General features: G+C 42.2%; 1 protein-coding gene across 4 annotated transcripts in view; it reads right to left on the bottom strand.

Annotated features, from left to right (window-relative positions):
- The window catches only part of kif23 (kinesin family member 23), a 53,364-nt gene that overhangs the window by 18,379 nt on the left and 10,908 nt on the right, over nucleotides 1-24,077 (bottom strand). For 2 of the 4 annotated variants that reach the window (XM_085968433.1, XM_085968434.1), the window contains exons 4-17: nucleotides 23,925-24,030; nucleotides 23,314-23,450; nucleotides 21,945-22,060; nucleotides 20,796-20,966; nucleotides 14,300-14,412; nucleotides 13,648-13,769; nucleotides 10,383-10,485; nucleotides 7,037-7,116; nucleotides 6,686-6,805; nucleotides 6,145-6,304; nucleotides 4,558-4,716; nucleotides 3,616-3,782; nucleotides 2,161-2,334; nucleotides 1,152-1,337 (exon numbers count right to left, since the gene is read on the bottom strand). In XM_085968433.1, the coding sequence (XP_085824559.1) occupies nucleotides 1,152-1,337; nucleotides 2,161-2,334; nucleotides 3,616-3,782; nucleotides 4,558-4,716; nucleotides 6,145-6,304; nucleotides 6,686-6,805; nucleotides 7,037-7,116; nucleotides 10,383-10,485; nucleotides 13,648-13,769; nucleotides 14,300-14,412; nucleotides 20,796-20,966; nucleotides 21,945-22,060; nucleotides 23,314-23,450; nucleotides 23,925-24,030 (1,914 nt within the window). Of the gene's footprint in view, nucleotides 1-1,151; nucleotides 1,338-2,160; nucleotides 2,335-3,615; nucleotides 3,783-4,557; nucleotides 4,720-6,144; nucleotides 6,305-6,685; nucleotides 6,806-7,036; nucleotides 7,117-10,382; nucleotides 10,486-13,647; nucleotides 13,770-14,299; nucleotides 14,413-17,080; nucleotides 17,123-20,795; nucleotides 20,967-21,944; nucleotides 22,061-23,313; nucleotides 23,451-23,924; nucleotides 24,031-24,077 lie in introns of all 4 variants that reach the window. The other 2 variants (XM_085968431.1, XM_085968430.1) reach the window with 2 other exon arrangements.

A 24,077-nucleotide genomic window follows, 5' to 3' on the forward strand; every position in this document is an offset into this window, starting at 1 on the left:
TTGAAAATCAGATATTATTTCTGTCAAAACATACTGATTTTGCAAATGCAATTCCAGGTTAGAAAATTTACAAATGAATATTGAAATAATCCACTTGCATTTTTCCTCTCGTGTGCCAATATCGACAGGTATGACGGATGACTTTTCTAAAACTGCACAATTTACCGTACCAGTTTACCGTCCTAGATTTTAATGCACAATTTTTCTTGAATGATTTTTGCTGTGTAAGAGTACAATCACCCTAATGAAATCATGCTCCCTTAGGGACCTCTGGCAGTATCTTATTTCCATTGTAAGGTACAGGGTTGAGTGCTGCAGAGACATGTACAAACATAGCTACCAGGATTGCTAACAAGGAGCTGTGGAGTAGACATAGGTTGGCAGTTACTGCAACATTTGAAGAGTTTTAAACTTCCCTCAAGCAGAAAATATCACTTGAAACGTAAAGTATACAAGATAACTAAAAGCTATTAAGAGGCAACAAAACATGGCAGTGAATGTCCTTGATACAGAATACAGGAAACTCTTGTTTAAAGGGCACCTAAATATCCGGAATTCTCTATTAACTGGCAAAATTCATACTCCGAAAACAACACCTCAATAACCGGCAATGTTGCCGAGTCCGAGTCTCCCGCGGTGGCCGAGTTAGTCAGTGGGGGTAGTTCTCCAAACTGCCACTACTCGGCTTCTTGGCGCTGTCGGAAGTTCGAACACCTCAATAACAGGAGTCTGACTCTCCCGCGCTGCCGGCAGTCTCTTCCGATCCGCCATTTTTCTGTTTACTGTATAAGTTTTGTTTTACTGTTAAGTAATTAAAGAGTTATGGATTACCCTCAACTGGCAGTACTGTACTTAATTAAGCATCTTCCACCATCCATTTAACACAACATTCTGTAGGTGAGTACCCAATTACTGTATACTGCACATTTCTTGATTTTTAAATTTTTGTTTGTTAAAAATAGCCTCGGTAGATAACCCTCTCCGTCATCCGGAATTTTTAATCAACCGGCACCATCCTGGTCCCGTCGGTGCCGGATACCAAAGAGTTTCCTGTACTAGTAAATTGGACCCGTGCATTTATCCCATGGAATCACTATTACTGCCTAGGGGACATTATTTAAGTAAATAAGCAGTGTCTCACTGTTACATACAGGAACTGAAGGCGGAGACGCTGATCGTACATGTACTTTCTTGTCCTTTTCCCTTGGTGTCCTCTCGGGTTTCTCTGGTCTTTCCGTCCTTGTCTCGGCAACAATTGCTTTTAGCTGTTTAAGTTTCTCATCTTTCACCCAAAGCTTGTTTTGCATCTCGAGCTGTTTGGCTTGAACACGACGTTCCTGCAGATGATTTCGGCCCAGTTTTTTCCAATGGGTGGGGGGGGGGGGGGGGGGGTGGTAAAAGAGAGAAAGAGAAAGATGGAGAGAAAAAAAGATTAATCCACCTTGTGATTACTTTAGGCAATTTAGTGTGATATACTTTTTACAGGAATACTCCAGAATAAGATACAACAGCCCACAAGCCCTGGCCTTGCAGCCCCTAAAACTCAGTTCTATTTGCACTTTTATTTCTTCACTGGATTGATCGGTTTCCATTTTGTGGGCCTGAAGGTTTGAAGCAGGTGCTTGCCTCATTGATGGATAAATCCTAAATCAGAATACCAACAACAGCTTAACAAATGCAAATTAGTCAGAACATTACATATAAAAGCGGCCTGTGAGGCGCCACAATAAGCAGCTAAACATGGACAAAAATGTGGACACTCCTGCACTGCAAGACACGCATCCTCAAAAATTCATGTTTAAAAAAAAAAATTACCCCCGCAAAGATCTTAATAAAAATATGGATGCTCAGAAACTGAAAAAGCTTACCACACAAGTGGTCTGCTAGTTGGAGCTGCTGTGATTGAAAGATGGCAATTCAGTGCAGAGACTCCCAAAACAGCACAAACATTTTGCATATTGTTGAAATGGAGGCATACTTTGTACAAATGGGGCATTACTCTGGAAGATATTCCTTTAACCATCGGTATTTGTGAAACATTTTGGAACATTCATATTAAAGAGCTTTACTGAACCCAAGACTGGGGAACATTTAAACCAGCCTATATATTAAGCTGGAACCATGCGCAGTTCACAGCATGCAGAATCCAGAATTACTCACGCATTCTTTCTCCCATTTCATCTTTGTATCAGTCATCACTCCTTGCATTCTCTGCTCTAAGCGCCGTTTGTCCGACAGTTCTCGGTGCAGCTTTTGGTCTCTCTCATCCAACTCATGTTGTAAAGTCCGCTTGTCCTCTTCATAGATATTTGCTGTTTTTTGCAATATCTCAATCTAGGAGCAGAAACGTAAAGTTAGTTCTAAAATGTCCCCATTCATCATCTGGCTGCTTCTGCTATATAGATGAAAACCAGATGATTTTGCCGCAAATCCACGAGATCACCGATATTCATAATACAACCCAGAGGCTGTTGCATCCCATCCATTCACAACCTGTAACATTTGGCCGAGCTGATGATCCAAATTCACAGACTTCCATTCAGTTTTCCTGACTGTAGAATAACAGCACTGAGATTTAGCGCTGTCCTCTCACTACCAAACAAGAGAAAGCAAAGCTATCCTAGTCCATAAAGAGTTACTAGAATATGCACCATGGCTTCTCTTTTTCCCTTGTTACATGTCCTAGCCCACCACTCCAGAGATCCAACGAGGTGTACGATACCCACGTAACTCTCCCCCTCTCAAAACTCAGGAAGGCACACAGTTATTTGATGCCCCAATCTCAGCCAGCAAGATCCTCCAATCCAGAAAAGTCCCAAGATTGATAGTTACCCTGCTGATTGGCCTCAGACTGCCTGCATGAGAAGGAGGGAATACGTTTCACAAGAGTATCAGCAGGCTATTTGACTGCTGAGACATCATAACCAAGCCTGGTGCAGTCTTCATCCCATGGTCCACACACCGACATTTTTAAGCAGATGTCGCTGGATAGCAAACACAAGCAGAACCCCTTACTGACTTTCCCCCTCCCTATTCCAGGGAACAGGTGGCTATTAAACTTCTCGGTAAAGTCCAATTGAGACCAGGAGTTCTGATGAAAAGATCATCGACCAGAAACATTAACTCGGTTTCTCTCTCTGCAGATGCTGCCTGACCTGCATTTTCTGTGAAGGTGGGCTGGGAAATTACCTCTTCAAGGCTAAGTCTTCAGTTTGACTTTGAGCACAGAAACTGAACTGACAAGAGTACCAAGTGCATACAATTGCGACAATTTTAATTCTGACTGTAGATGGAAGTGCACAACAAAGCTGCTCACCTCACTTAGAGATGGCTACTGTGAGAGAGAAATGCTGCACTGGTACAGTAGGGAGTGCTCAGAAGTCGGATTTTAAGGCACATTGCTTGCACTGAGTAGCGGGATCTTTACTCATGGCCAACACTGGCTACCAAAAGTGCAGAGTACCCAAACATCAACAAAAACATCAAAGCATACATTTAAAAAATGATAAAAGTATAAGGAGAAGCCTGCTGTAGTGATCCCGCTACAAGTGAAGACATCACACACACACCTGCTCACACTCGTGTTCACAGGAAAAAAAGGCACAAAGGAAATACCTTGTATTCCAAGGTTTTAATTTTCTTCTCCAGCCGCTCGGTCTCAGTTTTCTGCACATTTATAAACCGGTCCCTTTCCACCAGTTTTTCTTGCTGATCATGTATGTAGTGCTCCTTTGCCGTAAAATTACTGTCCCAATCGTGAAGCATCCCTCTGATAGCGTTCACTGATCAACATTAGAGCAAAAAAAATTAAATACAGTTTGCTCTTAAACACACAAGAGAGAGAGAGCTTAGCACTGCCTTAAGCTCCACTTTCTCTTGTTCTCACCAATCTCAAACATTATGGCCTCAAATTTTAACTCCCCTACCTGGCGGAATCCATACAGGGCAGTTAAAATGATGCCAGTCACTTACCCCCCTCTGGCCTGGCTGCCTTCCAGCCATTTCCAGGAAGGAAGCAAGGTCCTCCTTTAAATATGCAGTCATGGTGTCATTGGGACTGTATCGGTAATTTTAGCTGGTGGCTCGAGTGGTTGGGCGGAGGAGAGAACAGTATCTGCTTCCCAGTCAGGCCAAACCTGTAAGGAGGGGGATCGTGGGCCAAGAGAGGCCCAGCTTGCCAAATTTAATTTCAAGTTTCCACTGTGGGCCAAGAGGAGCGAGTGCTCTTCCAGGCCTCTCGGGGAAGTCTTGGGCCTCCCTTGCCTCAGGATTCCGCAGCCACCCCCACCCCACTGACAGCTGCAGCCTTCTACTGCCGAACTTCCACTCCCACCCCATTCGGAATTCGCCCACACTGTACCCAGCCCCCCCATAAAAACCGGCGTGTTTTTATTGGCAATAAACAATACTAAGAAATCAGATAAAAGTTTATCTGCCAACCTGGTCCAGCCAAACCACACTTTGTGCTGGCTGTGGAACCTTCCTGTGTGAAGTTAAGGGGATGACACTATTGAACTAAAAAAAAAAAAAGCTTGCTGCACTTTGCCCATTACGTACCAGTTTTCTTCATCTCCTCAGCTGCCAGGTGACGTATTCGGTGTCGTTGCTCCAAACACTCGATAAGCCGTGGCAAAGTATGCTCGTCACTGGCATCTGCTAGCTCAACCGAAGGCAATGGTGCAAAACTTTGCAGAAGAATTTCTGTGATGGATGGGTCTGCTGAAATGGCAGGCAAGCAAAAGAGCTCAATTGGGATTGCAAAGCAAACACTATTCTGTCCCCTTGTTTGTAAAAGCCCACCTGCTCCCCCTCATTGGTTTGTCTTTCCTGAAGCACCGTTTTAATTTGAAAAAAAGTGCTCTTCCTTCTCTAATACAAATGCAGAAACTTTTAGCAGTACAGTGCAAAATGAATTATAAATTGTTCTTTACCTAAACAAAATTTATATCCAAGGCTAACTAATTTTCCTTCAGTTTATGGATTTTTTTACTCTGCCGTTCTAGTAAGCAGAGAGGAGAGGGGGGAGAGAGAGAGAGAGAGAGAGGGAGAGGGAGAGAGTATATACTTAGTTAACATCTGACAAGGAATAATCTTGACCAGGTCCGTTTCTAATCTTAAAAAGCAAAAGCTAACATGCCAAAGAAAAAGTTCTGCTTAAACAAAATTATCGATTGCTCATTTGGGAAAAATGTTATTGAAATTCTAAATTTACAAACATTGTACATGCAATGTGCAAAGCTAGACTTGACTTTCAATATGTTACTGCCTCTCTCCTGAAATGTGCCAGTTGCAGCAGCGTTGGCAGCCCTCTGGCACTTTGCCCTGGTGACCATTTTTTTGTGTCGTGAACCCAGAGTGTCATCATGGTGCTGCGTGGTACACAGTTAATAGCTCAGCCAAGCCCAATCCTCCCTGCACCCAACAACCATACAAGCACTTTTCAGTAGCGTTCACTAACAATGATCATGAACTGTGATTGTGGTAATAGTGGTGCCCTATTGCTGCCCTGGCAGAGAGCAAGAATCAAACCTGGGACCTCTGGTCTGCATTGCTTTGTAACAACCCACTATGTATTTACATCGAGTCTACAGCAAAGAAACAGGTCATTCGGCCCAACTGGTCTGTGCCAGTGTTTATGCTCCATACAAACCTCCTCCCACCCCTCTTCAGCTCACCCCATCAGCAGATCACTGATACTTATCCACTTCATGGAAACCATCCACGAGTTTTCAATAACAAAAAGCACAGGGAAAGCATTAATATAAACAGGCATCAACTGTTATCCGAAGTATCAAATTGACATGCACGACAAACTGCTTGGAATTGGTACAGTAGGGAGCGGGTAGAGTCATCTTGGAGGTGGTGACAGTCTCTGAGAAAAGTCAACCACACAATGGTGGACACTATATAATGACTTTTAAATTAAGGTACTTTGGGGAATTGAAATTTCAAATAGGATGGTGTCCATCTTAAATAGAAATCATGGTCACCATTTTTTTTTTTTTTAAATTGGGTGTAAGTTTGAATTGCTTAACAACTTTGGAGTTGTTTAAAGAAAGGTTGAAGCAATACATTTTGCAGGGCCCATACAAAAAAGTCCCAACTTACAAAGTAGCAACCCCCTTTCTCTACACAGCACAATACCTTCATCAATGGGGCCTCCGCGCAGTTCTAGTTTCCGCGTCAATTCTTCTTTGAAAGCGTGATTCCTGTATCGACGTCCTGGAGTGAGGCCACAGATCGGTTTATCTACAGGTCTGGCTACTTCCACTTCTTGAGTCATTTCAGCAAACCGCATAACCAGCTGCAGTGCATGTAAAATAGTTTGAATTAGAATGTTGAAGTGTGAATTCAAAATGTCATTAAGATTTTAATTTACTGAAAAAATCTGAAAATACCATCCAAAACTTTTTTTTTTAAAAACCAAGAAACAAAAGCACCTCAAAGTTTTAACGACATGCTTTAGACATTACAGCCTATTCAATAAATAACCAGAAAGAAAAGGAAGAGTAAAGAAGCTGGGGGATGTAGCACAGAACCACTACATCCAGCCTCATGAGACAGGCAGAAGACATTCACTAAAGTATTAACAACTCACTTTCCGTATTGCCAAAAGGCTTTAAAAAAGATGCTCAGACTCTCGGAATGTTATGACAATCTACCCCAGTCTTTCTACAGCACTCACCAGGGTTTCCTCATAGTCATCTGCTTTAGGATTGACACACACAATCATCCGAACCTTCCCTTCACCGTCAAAGTAGTTTTTAAAGAGGTGAGTGAGCTTTGAATCTCTGTATGGAACCATCTGGGGGAAAAAACCATCACGTCAGCTGGTCATACAACACCCTGCACTCAAATCGTTTTTTATATCCTTTACAATCAATCTGTGCAAAATCCTAACCACAGACCAACACCATTCCCTTGAAGCTTTAGTCCCAAAGCATCCTACATCTCATGCTGTACTACTGCAAAAGCACTTTGCTTGCTTACAACCCAAGCAGTAACTTTTGAAAATCAAGTAATAGACAAACATTACCTTATTTGTTCCATACATTTGGTTTTCTCTGAGCACTTCAATACATGTTCTTAGAGTCATCAATGACTGATTAATGTTACCTGCAAGAGAGAGAGCGTTGGGAAGCTGCTATTTTATTTTTATTGATCCTAATGTCTGTAAAACATCCTTCAACAGTACTTGTGCTCGTCACCATGAACCATTTTCCAAACATGACCCTTTCTGGTGAAAACCTAACCACAGCAAGTGCAAGACAAGCTACAAAATTATCACAAGACTATCTTCAAGTTTCATACTGACATTGTCATTAACAGAATTAAAAATGATTAATCTCAGAACTCAATCTAGCAGGTAGCAATTGCAGAAGTATTCTTGACCCAAGGCTTGTGTGCTGCAGCTGCAAATACAAGAGAAATATTCAACTGATCCAAGTGCATATCATAAAAGTATACTAATGCACAAGGTGAGCCGATATGGGCCAGTATTTAGTGGAGAGGAAAAAAGTGGGCATATTTACCATCAAAGCCCATAATAAAAGTTAGAAGTGAAACAAACCTGTGGCACAGCTAGGCAAACTTTTAAAACAGGAATAAATAGCATTAAGTTTTAAAAAACACCGACCCTTCTCACCTGGGGAAAATAGCCACGGTTTTTTTATAGCAACTTTGACTCTTTTTTAAATGAAAGAGGCATAAAAAGATCAATAATTATCACCCGTGGCCAAATTCTACTTGAAGTTAATTTCCATGCTTAAAGCTGCATACATACTGGGTTTGCAGCAAGATGTAATACAGGAAACTTCGCGATATCCGGCACCGACGGGACCGAGCTGCTGCCGATCTATCAAAACTTCCGGATAGACCAGCGCTAATGTTGAAGGATACGGAGGTTTTCATCTCTGTATCTGACAACAAACACTGTTGCTTAGCAACAGCTTGTAAACATTCGGCCCGTACCTTGGAAGCGTCTCTGAAGCAGTTGCTAAGCTACAGAGACGCTTTCCAGAGACTGACTGTTAAAAAAATGCTAGAAGAAAAAAAACCTAACCAAAACGGCTGCTGATTTCGGCCGTTAGATTGAGGTTTCCGGACATACAACCTCCGGATAAACCAAAGTTTCCTGTACTTTATACAATAGGTCATAAAGCAAGTTATACTTTCATGCCCATCTTTAAAAGGAACATTTATTTTGGGTCTGCTTTTTTAACTCTTGCAAATTATCTCAAAACCTAAATAATGCCAAGAGGAGAAGCACAGCTTTGAAAAGATACTTACATGTGAGGGCTCAGACCATTAACATAAAAATATAAGAAATAGGAGCAGGAGGTCAGCCATTTGGCCCTTCAAACCGGCTCCGCCATTCAACAAGATAATGGCTGAACTACCTCAACTCCATCTTCCTGCACTATCCCCATATTCCTTAATTCCCAAAAATGTATCGACCTCGGTCTTGAATATACTCAACGACTGAGCCTCCACAGCCCTCTGGGGTAGAGAATTCCAAAGATTACCACCCTCCGAGTGAAGAAATTTCTCCTCATCTCAGTCCTAAATGGCCGACCCCTTATTCCAAGACTGTGACCCCGTGTTCTGGATTCCCCAGCCAGAGGAAACATTTTCTCAGCATTAACCCTGTCAAGCCCCTTAAGAATTTTATATGTTTCAATTAGATCACCTCGCATTCTTCTAAACTCTAGGGAATATAGGCCTCGTCTACTCAATCTCTCCTCATAGGGCAATCCCCTCAACCCAGGAACCAGTCTAGTGAATCTGCATTGCACTCCCTCCATGTCTTTCCTTAGGTAAGGAGACCAGAACTGTACACAGTACTCCAGGTGTAGCCTCACCAATGCCCTGTATTCATATACAAGGACACCCAGGTCCCTCTGAATGCAAACGTTTCCCAGTCTCCCACCATTCAAAAAATATTCTACATTTTTGTTTTTCCTACCAGTGGATAACTTCACACATCCCCACATTATATTCCATTTGCCATGTTCTTGCCCACTCAACCTGTCTATATCTCTCTGCAGTGTCTTTGCGTCCTCCTCACAAGCTTACTTTCCCACCTAACTTTGTATCATCAGCAAACTTGGATACGTTACACTCAGTCCCTTCATCCAAATCATTAATATAGATTGTAAATAGCCGAGGCCCAAGCACTGATCCTTGCGGTACCCAGATAGTTACAGCCTGCCAATCCGAAAAAGTCCCGTTTATTCGTACTGTTTTCTGTCCATTAACCAATCCTCAATCCATGCTAATATATTACCCCCAATCCCATGAGTCCTAATTTTGTGTAATAACCCCTTGTGTGGCACCTTATCGAATGCTTTTTGAAAATCTAAATACACTACATCCACTGGTTCCCCTTTATCCATCCTACTAGTTACAGCTTCAAAAAAACTCAGGATTTGTCAAACATGATTTCCCTTTCATAAATTCATGCCGACTCTGCCTAAACATATTACGATTTCTCAAGTGCCCTGTTACCACATCCCTAATAATAGATTCTCACATTTTGCCTATTACTGACGTCAGGCTAACTGGTCTATAGTTCCCCGTTTTTTCTTTTCCTCCTTTCTTAAAATAGCAGGGTTATGTTTTTTACCTTCCAATCCTTGGGGACTGTTCTAGAATCTAGGGAATTCTGGAAGATCAATACCAGTGCAGCCACTATCTCTGCAGCTAACTCTTAAAACCCTAGGATGCAGGTCATCAGGTCCAGGGGATTTGTCGCCACTTAGTCCTATAATTTCTCCAGTACTATTTCTTTAAGTTCTTCATTCTAGACCTTTGGTTCCGCATTATTTTCGTAATTTTTTTAAAATGTCTTCTACCATGAAGACAGATACAAAGTATTTGTTTAATGTCTCTGCCATTTCCTTATTGCCCATTATAATTTCTCCTGTCTCTGCCTCTAATGGGCCCACGTTTACTTTCACTAATCTCTTCCCATTTACATACCTATAGAAACGTTTACAATCGTGGTCCAAAGCATTCCAGCAGAAAATGCTGTGGTCTGTCTTCCAAAAGGGATGCAAAGTTCTTCACAAAGCCTCTGAAGTTTTTGTCTCAAAGCATCTTAGAGCTCACACTATGCTGCTGCATGAGTACTTGTGCTTACAGCACAGACAATTAAACCACTTGGAGAAAGAGACAATTTCCCACTAAGTTCAGAGCCTTTCTTACACAGCATCAACTGCAGGCAATGACACTTTTCAGCACAAGTAGACCAATTTTAAAACGAATCTCAGCAGAGTGTTAAAAACCGCAGGTGTAGAACACCATGACCAGAAGTAACAAAGCCAAGAGATGTGCGTGCACGAACATTCTCATACATGATTTTGCTTTGTGAAAATCTTTACCTGCCTCTCGCAGCCTGCTGCCTTCAGCTTTTGTCCTGTTCGTTCTCTCACTTCCTGCTAAGTCCACCAGGGACAGTTGGCTCACTGTCGTCTGATCCTTGGCCTGAGATAAAAGGAATACCCAAGTGACCTCATCAACTTGTATAAATACATAAATATCCACTTAAAACTACATTTATGATTTGTCCATCACAGTAAAACAGAGGGGACTGACACCATGTTAAATCTCTCCTAATCAGTTGGATGTTCCAGCAGGCTCTGGTTCTCCATTTTAAAAACAGGTAATGGATTGCAGGAAGAAACACTAAAAAAAGTCACGTTGCATTACAATGCAATTTAATGAGACAGCAGCACAAACATACCTTCCGACTTGAACGGATATGGCAGACAACTGGTTTAGCCATTCACCGCCAGATCTGGCTGGACCACATAAAGCACTAGCGGGTCCTGCTCTTGTCTGCCAAAATTGTTCACTATTCCAGAATCATTCTGGAATGCAAAGATAAACCCCGGCTTCTACTCTCCACTGCTAACCGTCGTCTTAAACCCCTCTCCACTGTCTCCTCCACCCTCACCTCCGACAACAAGTGTGAGGAGCTCATGGACTTCTTTGTCTCCAAGATTGAGACCATCTATTCAGTTGCCTCTGCCACTTCCCTTCCTTCCCCTAGCTCACCGGGTCAAACTTCCGCTAAGGTTCCCCCCTGCCCTAGCCCTGAAGTCACATCTTTCTTCAGTTGCTCTCCAATCTCCCCTCATGACCTCTCCGCGTTCATCTTGTCCGAGGCCCACTTCCTGCTCCCTCGACCCTATTCCCACCAAACTGACCACCCAACTTCCTTTTCTGGCTCCCATGTTAGCGGACATTGTTAATAGTTCTCTCCCCGCAGGTACTGTCCCCCTTTCCCTCAAATCTGCCGTCATCACCCCTCTCCTCAAAAAAACCCTTGATCCCTCCATCCTTGCAAACTACTGCCCCATCTTCAACCTCCCTTTGCTCTCCAAAAGTCCTTGAACGTGTTGTCGCCTCCCAAATCTGTGCCCATCTTTCCTGCAATTCCATGTTTGAATCCCGCCAATCAGGTTTCCGCTCTTGCCATAGTACCGAAAAGGTTATCAAAGTCATAAATGACATCACAGAAACCCCACAGTGCAGATAGAGGCCATTTCGGCCCATCGAGCCTGCACCGACACATATCCCACCCGATCCCTGTAACCCCCACATATCCCACCCTATCCCCGTAACCCCACGTATTTAATCCCCCTAACACTAAGGGTCAATTTATCATAGCCAATCAACCTAACCCGCACATCTTTGGACTGTGGGAGGAAACCGGAGCACCCGGAGGAAACCCACGCAAACACGGGGAAAATGTGCAAACTCCACACAGACAGACAGTCACCCGAGGCCGGATTCAAACCCGGGTCCCTGGCGCGGTGAGGCAACAGTGCTAACCACTATGCCACCGTGCACATCCTTTGTGACCATGACAAAGGTAAACTATCCGTCCTCGTCCTTTTCGACTTGTCTGCAGCCTTTGACACGGTTGACCTCTCCATTGGGTGGGACTGCACTGGCCTGGTTCCATTCTTATCTATCTAATCGTAACCAGAGAATCACCTGCAACGGCTTCTCTTCCCGCTTCCGCATCGTTACCTCTGGGGTCCCCCCCAAGGATCTATCCTTGGCCCCCTCCTATTTCTCATCTACATGTTATCCCGCAGCAACAACATCTGAAAACGCGTCAGTTTCCACATGTACGCCGACGACACCCAGCTCTACCTCACTTCCACTTCTCGACCCCTCCATGGTCTCAATTGTCAGACTGCTCGTCAGACGTCCAGTTCTGGATGAGCAGAAATTTTCTCCAATTAAATATTGGGAAGACCAAAGCCTTTGTTTTCGGTCCCCGCCACAAACTCCGTTCCCTAGCCACCGACTCCATCCCTCTCCCTAACATCTGTCTGAGGCTGAACCACACTGTTCGCAACCTTGGCATCATATTTGACCCTGAAATGAGCTTCTGACCACATATCTGCAGCATAACTCAGACCACCTAATTCCACGTCCGTAACATTGCCCGTCTCCGCCCTCGCCTCAGCTCATCCGCTGCTGAAACCCTCATCCATGCCTTTATTACCTCTAGACTTGACTATTCCAACACACTTCTGGCTGGCCTCCTACATTCTACCCTACGTAAACTTGGTGACCTAAAACTCGGTTGCCCGTGTCCTCACTCGCACCAAGTCCCGTTCACCCACGCTTGCTGACCTACATTGGCGTCCGGTTAAGCAATGCCTCGATTTCAATATTCTCATCCTTGTTTTCAAATTCCTCCATGGCCTTGCCCCTCCCTATCTCTTTAATCTCCTTCAGTGCCCCCCCCCTTTAAGACGCTCCTTAAAAGCTGCCTCATTGACCAAGCTTTTGGTCACCTGCCCTAATTTCTCCTTATGTGGCTCAGTGTCAATTTTTTTGCCTTATAATACTCCTGTGAAGTGCCTTGGGACGTTTTACTATGTTAAAGGCGCTATATAAATACAAGTTGTTGTTAGTAGAAAATGCAGGTGGATTTTCAGTAGACCTTTGTGCGGTCATGCTTGGCTGTTACAGAATATTTGCTTACTAAAAACAATGTTAGTACGGTTGAATACAACAGTACTGAATGGCTGACATTCCCAAACCGGAATCAACAGTCAAGGATGGCACTGACTCTCACTACTAGTGACTGTTGCACAATGGACATACTGAACAGTTCTTTTCCAGGTTTCAGCAAAGAAAGGGAGCAAAGAACTGCATCCCAACACACTTTAGAGTGGGGGAAAAAAGTGAATGACGCAGAGAATAGGAGTGGGAGAGGTACAAGACATGACCCAAAGCTCTGTCCAAAAAGATGTGTTTTAATATATATTTTTTTTTTTATATAAAGTGGAGGGAGAAGTAGGGCTCCAGGAGTTTAGAGGGGGGAGTTCCATACAGCAAGGCCAAAGGTAGCAGAAGGCTCTAAACGGGGTGGAAAAATTCACAGGCAGTCAGAGGACCAAAAAGATCAAAACAATTCTCATTCTTAGATGATATACATGAGATTGAACAAAATGCGTGTGACATTCAGTATAACATTCTGGAGTCTTAAGTTGATGGCATGCACTTATAGTGCAATGGTTCCCAATGTTCGGTCATTAGTAATGCTGATATCACGGACTCCTAATAACTTAACTGGCAAATAAAGGCAATGAATTCAACATCTTCCATGGTCTCATTTACCTGAAGGACATTATCCCCATCAGCATCTAATGGAGCCTGAGCCAATTTGATAATAAAAACACTGTGTGAACGGCTTGATTCCCGATTTAATGTAGTGTTAGCAATACGTCGCTTCTTCTGGCCTGCAAAAAAAATAGATCAGTTGAGCAATTCTCTAATTTTAGCTTTGCTTAATATACTCAAAAGAATGCAGAGAACCTGGTTTGTAGACAGCAAGGTGGGTCAGGAAATAGGCAGAGAACTGGATTTTCATACAACAATCATGACTGGGGTCACATACCTAGTCATTATCCAAACATTTGCATCAACAACCCTGGTTCTTCGCATTCCCAGGTCCCTTATATTGCTAATTGAAGGCAATGTGCCAATATTCTCTAGATATCCACAAGAATGTCAAATGTGTAAAATCATGTAATTTAACGTGTGCAACTATAAAATGAACTCTACTAAGTTTCAAAATATAATTATATCCATGTATTAGGTAGCAGCTGAAATACCATGGTCTTTATGCTTCTAATCAAAGCCATCTCTCGCACAATGCTGGATTGCATTTGGATGTTGTGCTGTTCTACTCTAGCCGTGATGGAGGATGCAAAGAATTAACTAAGCTTCCATATGGAAAATGACTATAAATCAAACGCAACTTTCTCACCTTTCCAAAAGACTTCAAAAGCTTCTTCTGTTGACTTCACTTCCACCTCAGTGCAACCAGCCACATACATGTTATGGGTAGAATCTTCTCGAAGAATTTTAGACTGTGGAGGTCTAAGTGCAAAACATTGACTGTTTAGTCTCAAACTGATCTTAAAAAAGGGGAAAAAAAACATCCAAACAGTGCCATTATACCCCACATCCCAGAAATGTAGTTGTTACTCAGCCAGAATTGAATAGAAACATCTAAGTAGCTCATACATTCAGCAATTAGGACATTGATATAATCTTAGAACCAACTTTTTAAAGAGTCTCAAAAAAAATCTTTCACACACAGACTGAGAAGTCCAAAATTTTAGCATTATAAGCTATTAGCTTCACTGCTACATCTGACAAACAGAAAATTATGAATGAAAACACACCTGAATACATACTATTACAGGTTTACCTATGGGGTACATTTCACTTGACAGAAAAGGTCAGCCTTTTAAATTAGTGTTTTTCTTTAGAATGCAACCATTTCTTTGTTCTACCCATCTGGAGATTTTCAGACTAACTATACTCATCAGTAAACTTTAATAAAATCAGTTTAATTTTGCTGAGCCACAATTTGTCCAATAAATAATAATTGAAATTTCATCAACTATAAATTGCTTAGGACAGATTTCTTTCTTTCTAAGCAGGGTTGTTCCAAGGAAGTCAGCATTAAGTGGGATGCTACATCAAGTTTTAGATTATTGTGAATGCATGCAGCACACGATTTCAACTCAGCACAATTCTGCGTGTTGAACCAGAAACACGTCTCTAGATTTGAGAAACAAGACCAGGGGTTATCTTAAGCAGCAAAGCAGAACTGGCAACACCTGTAGAAATGATGCATGCAACTTACCCAGGAGAAGCAGCAATTTTCGTCTGTATTCAAATGTAGTGCCCCATTTTCCAAGCATGGGTAGTCCTGCCCAACCAGGAATTGAGTTTACAAGCAGAGATTGCCCGTCACTCATTACATTTCCAAAACATAGAACTGGAATTCACTGTGCAATCATCGAAAAGGAGACTTCAGCCTCCTCGTCTGCGATTTGAGCCAAATTTAAAACAACGGTTTTCAGGCAAGGAGATCTATATAGGGCACCCTCAGTCCATTCCTCAAGTTCATGCATAAACTTGGGACACACACAAGTGGTCAATACTGCAGGGTTAGGAAAATTATAAAAAGGAGATTTAAAAAAACCCAGAACTTGCATCACAGGTCATCTACTTTCCACCCCAAATCCATGTCATGCGAATGTTAATACCATGTTGTAGCAAATGGAAGAGGTGAAGGGAGGAGGTCACACCAGCAGTAATCTTCCTCTAAATGACTGGTCTTGAATGTAGCTCATTGTAAAAATTAACAAGTTTACAAATAAGTACTTTTACAAACAATGTAGAGAAACCACATTCACAGCAAGTCCATCTGAAAAAATATGTTCACATATTGCGAATGTACCTGAGGATTACTATTATGAAATACTAATATGAAGTAGTGATCATTTCAAAACAAGATATAAAATAAGACTGCTGGATTTTCTAAAATCAGTGTGTGATCCCAAACTTTAACCAAAGGCCATTTTAAATGTTTCTCTCCTGGTGTCCCGGCCAATATCACTTAACCAACATCACAAACAGATTACCTGTCCATGTATCTCATTGCTGTTTGTGGGACCTTGCAGTGTACAAATTGGCTGCCACATTTCCCTACTTTACAAGTGACTACACTTCACTGCATTGGCCATGAAGCGCCTTGGGACGTCCTGAGGCCATGAAAGGTGCTATATAAATGCAAGTTCTTTCTCTTTATGTAAAGAGAGGTCTAAACTGCCCTTTCCTTATCTCAGTGCTCTTTGTTGGGCAAATCATGCTCAGAGCTGTCCAAATAACAGCGATAGGATTCACAGGAACACCACCAATGCACAGATGAGGGAACAAAAGAACAGACCTCCTTCCAAGGGGTACAAGGACTAAAGCCGAGTATTTGGCAACTACAGGAAACTTTCTGGTATCCGGCACAGACGGGACCGAGGTGGTGCCGGTTCATCAACAATTCCGGATAACCGAACGCTATAGTAAAAGATACGGACCTTAGAGCTCCGTATAAAGCAACAAACCCTGTTGCTTAGCAACAGCTTCAGAACAACGTCCACAAGTTGCAAGCGTCTCTGTAGCTTAGCAACAGCTGCAGCCAAACCCTTGCCTTCCTCCATTTGTTGCTGTGCAAGTAATAAAAGTTACTTGAACCGACTCCTGAATTTTGCCAGTTAACCGACATTTCTGGTTAATCGAAAGTTTCCTGTACAAAGCTCCTTCCAAAACCATACAAAAAAAATCTACTTAGTATAAACAGAATGCATTATTGGGGAGGAAGGGAAAGAGAACTCACAAATCTGTATTGTCATAATCAGATCTATTTGTTCCATAGGTTTAAGGCAAAACAAATTGCTTACTACTGGAATGTATTTTTATTTTTTATTTAGCATGTTAACAGCCAAGCATTTGTTGTGCTAGCATCATGTTTGGTGCTACAGACTAAGCACTAGTGCAAGCGGTGAAAGCGTCTCCACATGCTTGGGACCACGACTGGTCACAATAACTAGGAAGCCATGGGATAGGTTGACAGGACTGGTATGTTAGTCGAAAGGACAATATTAACGAGTGAAAAACAACATCAACCAGCTAAATTTTACCCAACTACTATACTAGTTACACGGATTACCCCGGTAGCTTGTACATTACGGAGACGTACATGAATTCAACGTTCCGCACAGGAGTGTTGTTACTGTTCCACCTAATAAAGAAACATGGCAAGAGTTATAAAAATCCCAATGTAAAGCTCATTTGGTTATGTTAAATTGTTCTTTTAGGTTGTGATGCATGAAAGTGGAGATAAATGAACATATACTGTAATCTACTCACTCGAGTGGAGCCCATTCAACTGTGCAGAAATTAGTAGATAATTTTGTTACAGATTTTTCATACTTATTTTATTTTGTTCGATTAGGGTCAATAGTATTTGTTGTTGTCCAAACAAGTGAAACATGCTGTGGGGAGGGGCAGGGGTGAAGAGAGGGCAGGAACACTAACTTCCCTCAATCGTCCGTTTCTCTTCTCTCTTCCCCGCCATGTAAGCACAACTATGTAAAGGGTCTTTTGGGGTGTGAGGGGAAGAGCGAGAAATATTCAGCCATTTCCAAACGGACTCTGGAGAATTACAATATACACACACTGCAATTCGAGTCAAAGGAATTCAATTCTTTGGAACACAATTAAGCTCCAAAGTGACAGGTGTACTTTATAACAGTGTCAGTTGTGGCTCAGTGGGCAGCACCCTCGCCTCGGAGTCAGAAGGTTGTGGGTTCAAATCCCACCACAGAGACTTGAGCACTAAAAGCCAGGCTGACACTCCCGGTGCTGCACTGTTGGAGGTGCCGTCTTTCGGGGGAGATGTTAAACCGAGGCCCCGTCTGCTCTCTTAGGTGGATGTAAAAGATCCCATGGCACTATTTTGAAGAGGAGCTGGGGAGTTCTCCCCGGTGTCCTGGCCAATAGTTATCCCTCAATCAACATCATAAACAGATTATCTGGTCATTATCACATTGCTGTTTGTGGGAGCTTGCTGTGCACAGATTGGCTGCCACATTTCCCACATTAGTCCAAAAGTACTTCATTGGCTGTAAAGCGCTTGGAGACGTCCGGTGGTCGTTAAAGGCACTATATAAATGCAAGTCTTTCTTTCTTTACTTCAACAAGTACTTCAGTAGGGCTAGCATTAATTATTTTAAGACGACATGTCATAAGACTTTGTGCCAAAAGTTAAAAGGATTCAGTTTGTTTTAATTAAAAGTTCCCCTCACTCTTTTCCTTTGTGCTGGGGTACAGGTGATGGGCATTGCAGCCCAGATCAAATCTGTTTTTACCAGACATCCACAGATCAGCCATGATCTCATTGAATGGCGGAGCAGGCTCGAAGGGCCGAATGGCCTACTCCTGTTCCTATCTCTATGTTTCTATGTTTCTATATACATCTTGGGCAACTCCACTAGAGAGCAACCGGGAGTAGGAACCATGTGTGAATTTCCCCCCCTTCCCAGTGCAGTTTATCACAGCTCATTGCATTACCCCAAATGTTGCCTCTGAGATTAACTAACAGCACAAACAGGAAGCTAATTTAGGGCCTTAACTGAGTTATTAGAGCAAATGGGTTTGTGTGTGTGGGGGGGGGGGGGGGGGGAAAAAGAGTGAGAAATATTCAGCCTTGGAATACAGATCATAATGACTAAAAAATGGACCATGGCTGCTATATTCAGTATATGGCGAGATGGGGTAGTGGGAGAAAAAGGGATGAATCAACATCATGCCAAGCTGCAATGTGCCCCATCGGGACCACAATGCCTGCAACATGAAAAATGTGTCGAGCTCATCACCACATTGGATTATCCAGTGACAATGGCCACGAATTACTATCCTAAATGGATGGACAGCAATTTGGGAGCTGGGCGGTTTGCGGGGAGAAAGAAAGAGTACAGGCGAAGAGGTAATTCTGGTCCTGGCTGTATTGGAGTACTGTAATTAATCAACACAAATTCAAAAAGACTGCTCACTAATAGGCAACCCATCTGGACATACACAAATCCACAACCAAAGTTGTGAAGAGACAGAAGAATTAGCACAGAGATATCAAGTTTAATTTAAAGAACGGATGCTGCCTGACCTGGAGTGTTTCCAGCATTTTCTGTTGTTATTTCAGATTTCCAGCATCCGCAGTATTTTGCTATTGTATTAATTTAAAGAACACCTAAAATTCCATTGGTGTTGAATTTTCTTTCACAGAAAGCTTTAGTCTAAAGTAGTCTTGAATTTAAAACAAAACCCTGACGGCACCACAAAGAATAGCAAAACACATCCATATCTTGATCATCTTTGAACAGCATATTAGAGGGAACAGAACACCTGAAGAATTTGAACATTATAGAACAATTGTTACTAAAACAGCTAGATTTAGATCCTGCATTAGTTTTCCTTATTTTGCATTTCCCAACAGACTATGGCACGTATTTTCCAACCACTGTCCCGGTACGGACAACATGCTCCTCCTAACTCTCTGTGCAAAACTTAAATGTAGGTGTTAAACCCATTTTAAGACAAGCCAACATATGCATGAAAGCACACGAGAAATTGTGTAAGAATGCATCAAGGCATTTGTATCTTGTACAATAAGCCTGGAAGCCCATGCCAAATAGTTAAACCCTAGCTGCAAGTTTTGTATTTGGTACCTGCAGTGCAATCAAATATGTAATCCTACCAAATACAGAAATAAAAACATACACCCATCTAGAATGAACTTTCAGTGTTAAGACATGCACAATAATCTGTTCCAAGATACAGGCTCTGCAGCAATTTATGTTTAAATCATAGACTATAAAACAAATGTCTGTAGAAATACTATCCATATCAGCAATTCAAACAGAGGACAGATCCTTTCAAATGCCCAATGTAGTAGTCACATTTTACAAACCAAAAATCACAATAAGATGTTCAAATCAGTAGAAGACAACATATTACAGGAAACTTTGTGATATCCAGCACCGACATGTTGCCGATCAAAACTGCCAGACATACAAAGTTAATGTTGAAGCATACGGAGGTTTTCATCTCCGTATCTGACAACAAACACTGTTGCTTAGCAACAGTCGGCTGCAGCTGCAAGCGTCTCTAGCTGAAGCTGTTGCTATAGCTACAGACCTTGCAGTGCCTGACTGGGGAAAAAAAACAACAGAGAACTAAAAAAAACTTATAGAAAACGGCTCCTGATTTTTGCAGTTAGATCGAGTATTCCGGACATACAACCTCCGGATAAACCAAAGTTTCCTGTATGACACACACAAAGCATTACGAGTTGAGTGAAGTGCAGTGTGGATGGCAAATGTGAAAAGTTTGGAGAAGCCAATGCTTTCAGCTTCTACAGAGAACGTGCATTCAACCAGGTCCTAGTAATTTGTATCTCTGGCCCAGTCAGTGCAATTGCACACATTTTGAAATGCAATTCCAGTATTAATTTGGGGGCCATTCTAGATTTATGACAACAGCTTTGGGTTACTCATTCTCACACTCTTGCATTTCAATACAGGATTAAAAATAAAGCTAAGCATCTTCCATCATTTCTTGGATTCTTCTGTAATGTTCGCACCCTGCAGGGCAAGCAGATTGCTTCTCATCCCTGTCGGCAGCACTTCTAAATCTGACACTAGGACACATTTAAAAACCTAGGATGAAACACACCCTCCCTCCCTCCCTTTCTTTGGAGAAGTAGCTGGTTTCCAGTCAGCATCTCCACCATAATATTAATCTGGCAGCATACCACTCGATGTTATTAAAATACATCACTGAGATTCGACAAGCAGACAGACACAGAAATGAAACATCAACACAAAAGCATTTATAATAATCTTAACGCAACCCACTTTGGTTTAATTGGGTCTGGTGGTATTTCTTCCAGAAGATCATAAAGGTAGTTGTTGTAGATTTCAATATAAGAAACAAATAGACTATAAACACTGTCCTCATCGACTCCCTCAGCTTTGCAGTGCTCTGGAACTGTGATCATATCTGCAAACTCTGGATCCATTCTCTGCCTGTGGAAATCATCGTTTCAACAAATTTACTACACAACTTGACGCAGCTACTGGGATCATTAAAAAGGGACATCACAACCTTTAAAAAATCCATCCAATATTTACATGCTCTTTCAAAGATCTGCATATGGTATATGAAATTCAGCAACATTTCTGGTGTTGTGGATTCTCTAACTCTATTCCCATATCTCCGAAAGACACCACCTAATCCAAAGTGGACATTCTTCACATGGTTGTTAAGTTACTCGGATTGATTCCCAACCCCTCAAAATATAGAATAGCAAAGTTACTAAAAATGTCAGTTTGAACTTTAAGCCTAGATTAAAGCCTGGATTTTAACTCCAGGCATGCGCATGGTTTGCAGGGACCAAGATGGGCAGGAAACCGTCCGGCCCCCTTCAGTGTGTGACCTGGGGTATTTTAACTCCAGGGCCTCATTTCCATGTTCCAAAGCTGACTCCTGCCCAAACATGGTGGGAATCAGTACGTGCCTGGTGGATGGGAGCAGGATTTCAGGCAACAGCAGGTCACAGCTGGGAGTCCGAGGAAACGGTCCCCAGCATAAGGCAAGCGGTGGTGGGGGAGGGATCTGGAGGTAATCATGGTTCGGGGAGGGAGAGGGAAGCCAGGGAAGGGGAGGCCCAAGGTTTCTTTCTGGGGCTTGGAGGAGCACTTGGTGAAATAATCAAAATCATTCCCCAGTCTAAAAGTTAGTTTTCAGTCAAAGCCCACCAACCGTACTCAATGTGCATCATGAACAGATTTCAGTCGTGCTTGTTTTATTGTGTGTACTGGGTTAATGCACATTCGGAATTTTACACAACTGTCTTAACACGTGTGCAGAAAATAGCGCTCGGCAGAATTTAAATTCAAGGCTGCACTCTGGGCTATAAACTAAAATCCCACTCGCAAGATATAAAATCGCATCCAGCAGCTCATCATATCTCTTCCCTTCATTCTTCCTAGTTAGGTACCTACCTGGAGGACAGGATCTTTGGAATTACAGAAGGCTGGGCATCTCTTTTCTGACGCTCCAACAGAGCATCAACATCACCCTGCACCTCCATAGCATTCTTATCATCTGGCTTGAAAACCTGCAGGTGGGCACACATAATTCAAAATCCTTTAAAGTTACAGCTTTTTATTCTTTACACACGGGCAAGATTTTTGGGTAGGTCATAACTGAAGTATGAGCATCCCATAGGCTGTTCTATCCGGTACCGATATATAGGCTGCAAGTTTGAACAGTAACTGAATTACCTAAAAGCTCTCCTAACCATCACTGGGCAAGTTGTACCTCTACTTGGTAAGTCCATTAGACACAGCATGAGTAGCAACGCAGGGCTCCGGGTGGAAGAAAAACTAGAAAGGCATCGAACCTCACTGCACATCACAGAAGAAATGTCAGATCAACCGTAGGACAAACTATGGCAGTGAGAAGAGGATTCGTACACCCATTTGTTATCTTGAGAACTGACAGCCAGGAACAACCTTATGTCTCAAGTCCAACACAGGTGGATCACTTAAGTTAGAGCATTTCTGTAACGTATAAGAGAACTTCATAGCAGTGGGTTAGTACAAAGCCCGTTGACCCCTGCAACTGGGTTCAGATTAAGCATTGATTTTCAGTTAAATTTCAGTACAGGAGGCCATTCAGTCCATCATGCCTAGCTCCACATCACATATATCTATTCCAATCCCATTTCCACATTCCTTTCCCTGACACAAATGCTCATCTAATACCCGCTTAAATGCAGCGATTGACTCAGCTTCAAACCAATGGCCACTTATGCATTTCATATGCTATTAACACTTTGCTTGAAAGAAAATTCTTCTAACTTTTTTTTTTAATGCACCCTTATTTTTGTTGCAAGTCCAAGTGAATTATGTTTTTGAAGTCTCTGTCCAATTCCTAGTGGGTGCAAGCCAAAGTGACAGATATCAGATGGCTCTTGGAAGCCATAAGCAAGATTGGAATAGCAAAAATTTAGACTGATGTAGCAGATAATTGCTCGCAGTTAAGGCATGCTAGTTGAATAGCAGAGGTAACCAAGCTGCATCTGGCGGTTCTCTGCTTGAAGAGATTTAGTGCTGATAGCAAGTGGCCAGTATTTCAATCCCAAGAGTGACAACATTTCAGATTGAAGGCAGTCAAATAAAATCAAAGCCAAACAAACCGTTAAGCAGGAGAGATTAATTAACACAAGTACAGTGACTTGTCTTTCAAGGAAAGATGGCCTTGTACTGATTAACGCCTTAATTAAACTGCATTCATCTTTTATTTTTTTAACTTTTCCAAGCACGAGTAGTACGATGTTACAAATCATCTTAACACTTCATTACTTACATATCGCTTTGCTTGGAATGGTCCAATACTACAAAAAATCATGTCCAAGCAACGAGGCAGAAGACCTCCGTCTCCAGGAGAGCCAGTCATTGTGTGTGTTTTTCCACTTCCAGTAACACCATAAGTAAACAGCAAACCTGACAAGACAGCAGACATGTACTTCAGGTACAGCAATACCCTCTCCTCCTTCTCCAAGCACGAGTACACTAGACAGTGTAATTTCCCCACATTCTAGTACCAGTAACAAGACTCATGGCTCTGGCTGTTTGTTGATGTGATGCAGTAAGGCTGTAAGCAGTTATGAAACCAGGTAACGTCACATCACTCATATCCTCACTAAACAACCATACCATTGGACTTTGAAGGCTTGAAATCTGGGTCGTAGCACCAGACAGTTAATTTTAGGTGTTGGTGTAAATCACTTACAAGAGGATCAGAATTTCAAGCATTCAAGAGCTTTGAACCAGACGTGTTAATGCTGGAATGAGTTTTAAAATTATCATCAAGACACTGAAATGGCGTAAAATGTTCTCTACATTGACAAAATCTTACTTTTTTCCTGGAGTCAAAAAGTACTCCTACCCGTTTGGCATCGCCTGGGTGTAACGTACCATTTTTGCCATGAATCAGATCTTCCACAAGGGGCTGTGCGACAACATTGAATAGTTCCTTTTGGGTTGTAAAGGCGCCAAACACTTCTTTAAAAGAATACTGCATCTAAAAATCCAAGTCAGTGAATTCAGTATCATACTGCAGCAATTTTA

This window comes from Somniosus microcephalus, chromosome 27 (genome assembly GCF_052327205.1).
Source record: "Somniosus microcephalus isolate GS21.2 chromosome 27, FLI_Smic_1.0, whole genome shotgun sequence".
NCBI classification, from domain to species: domain Eukaryota; kingdom Metazoa; phylum Chordata; class Chondrichthyes; order Squaliformes; family Somniosidae; genus Somniosus; species Somniosus microcephalus.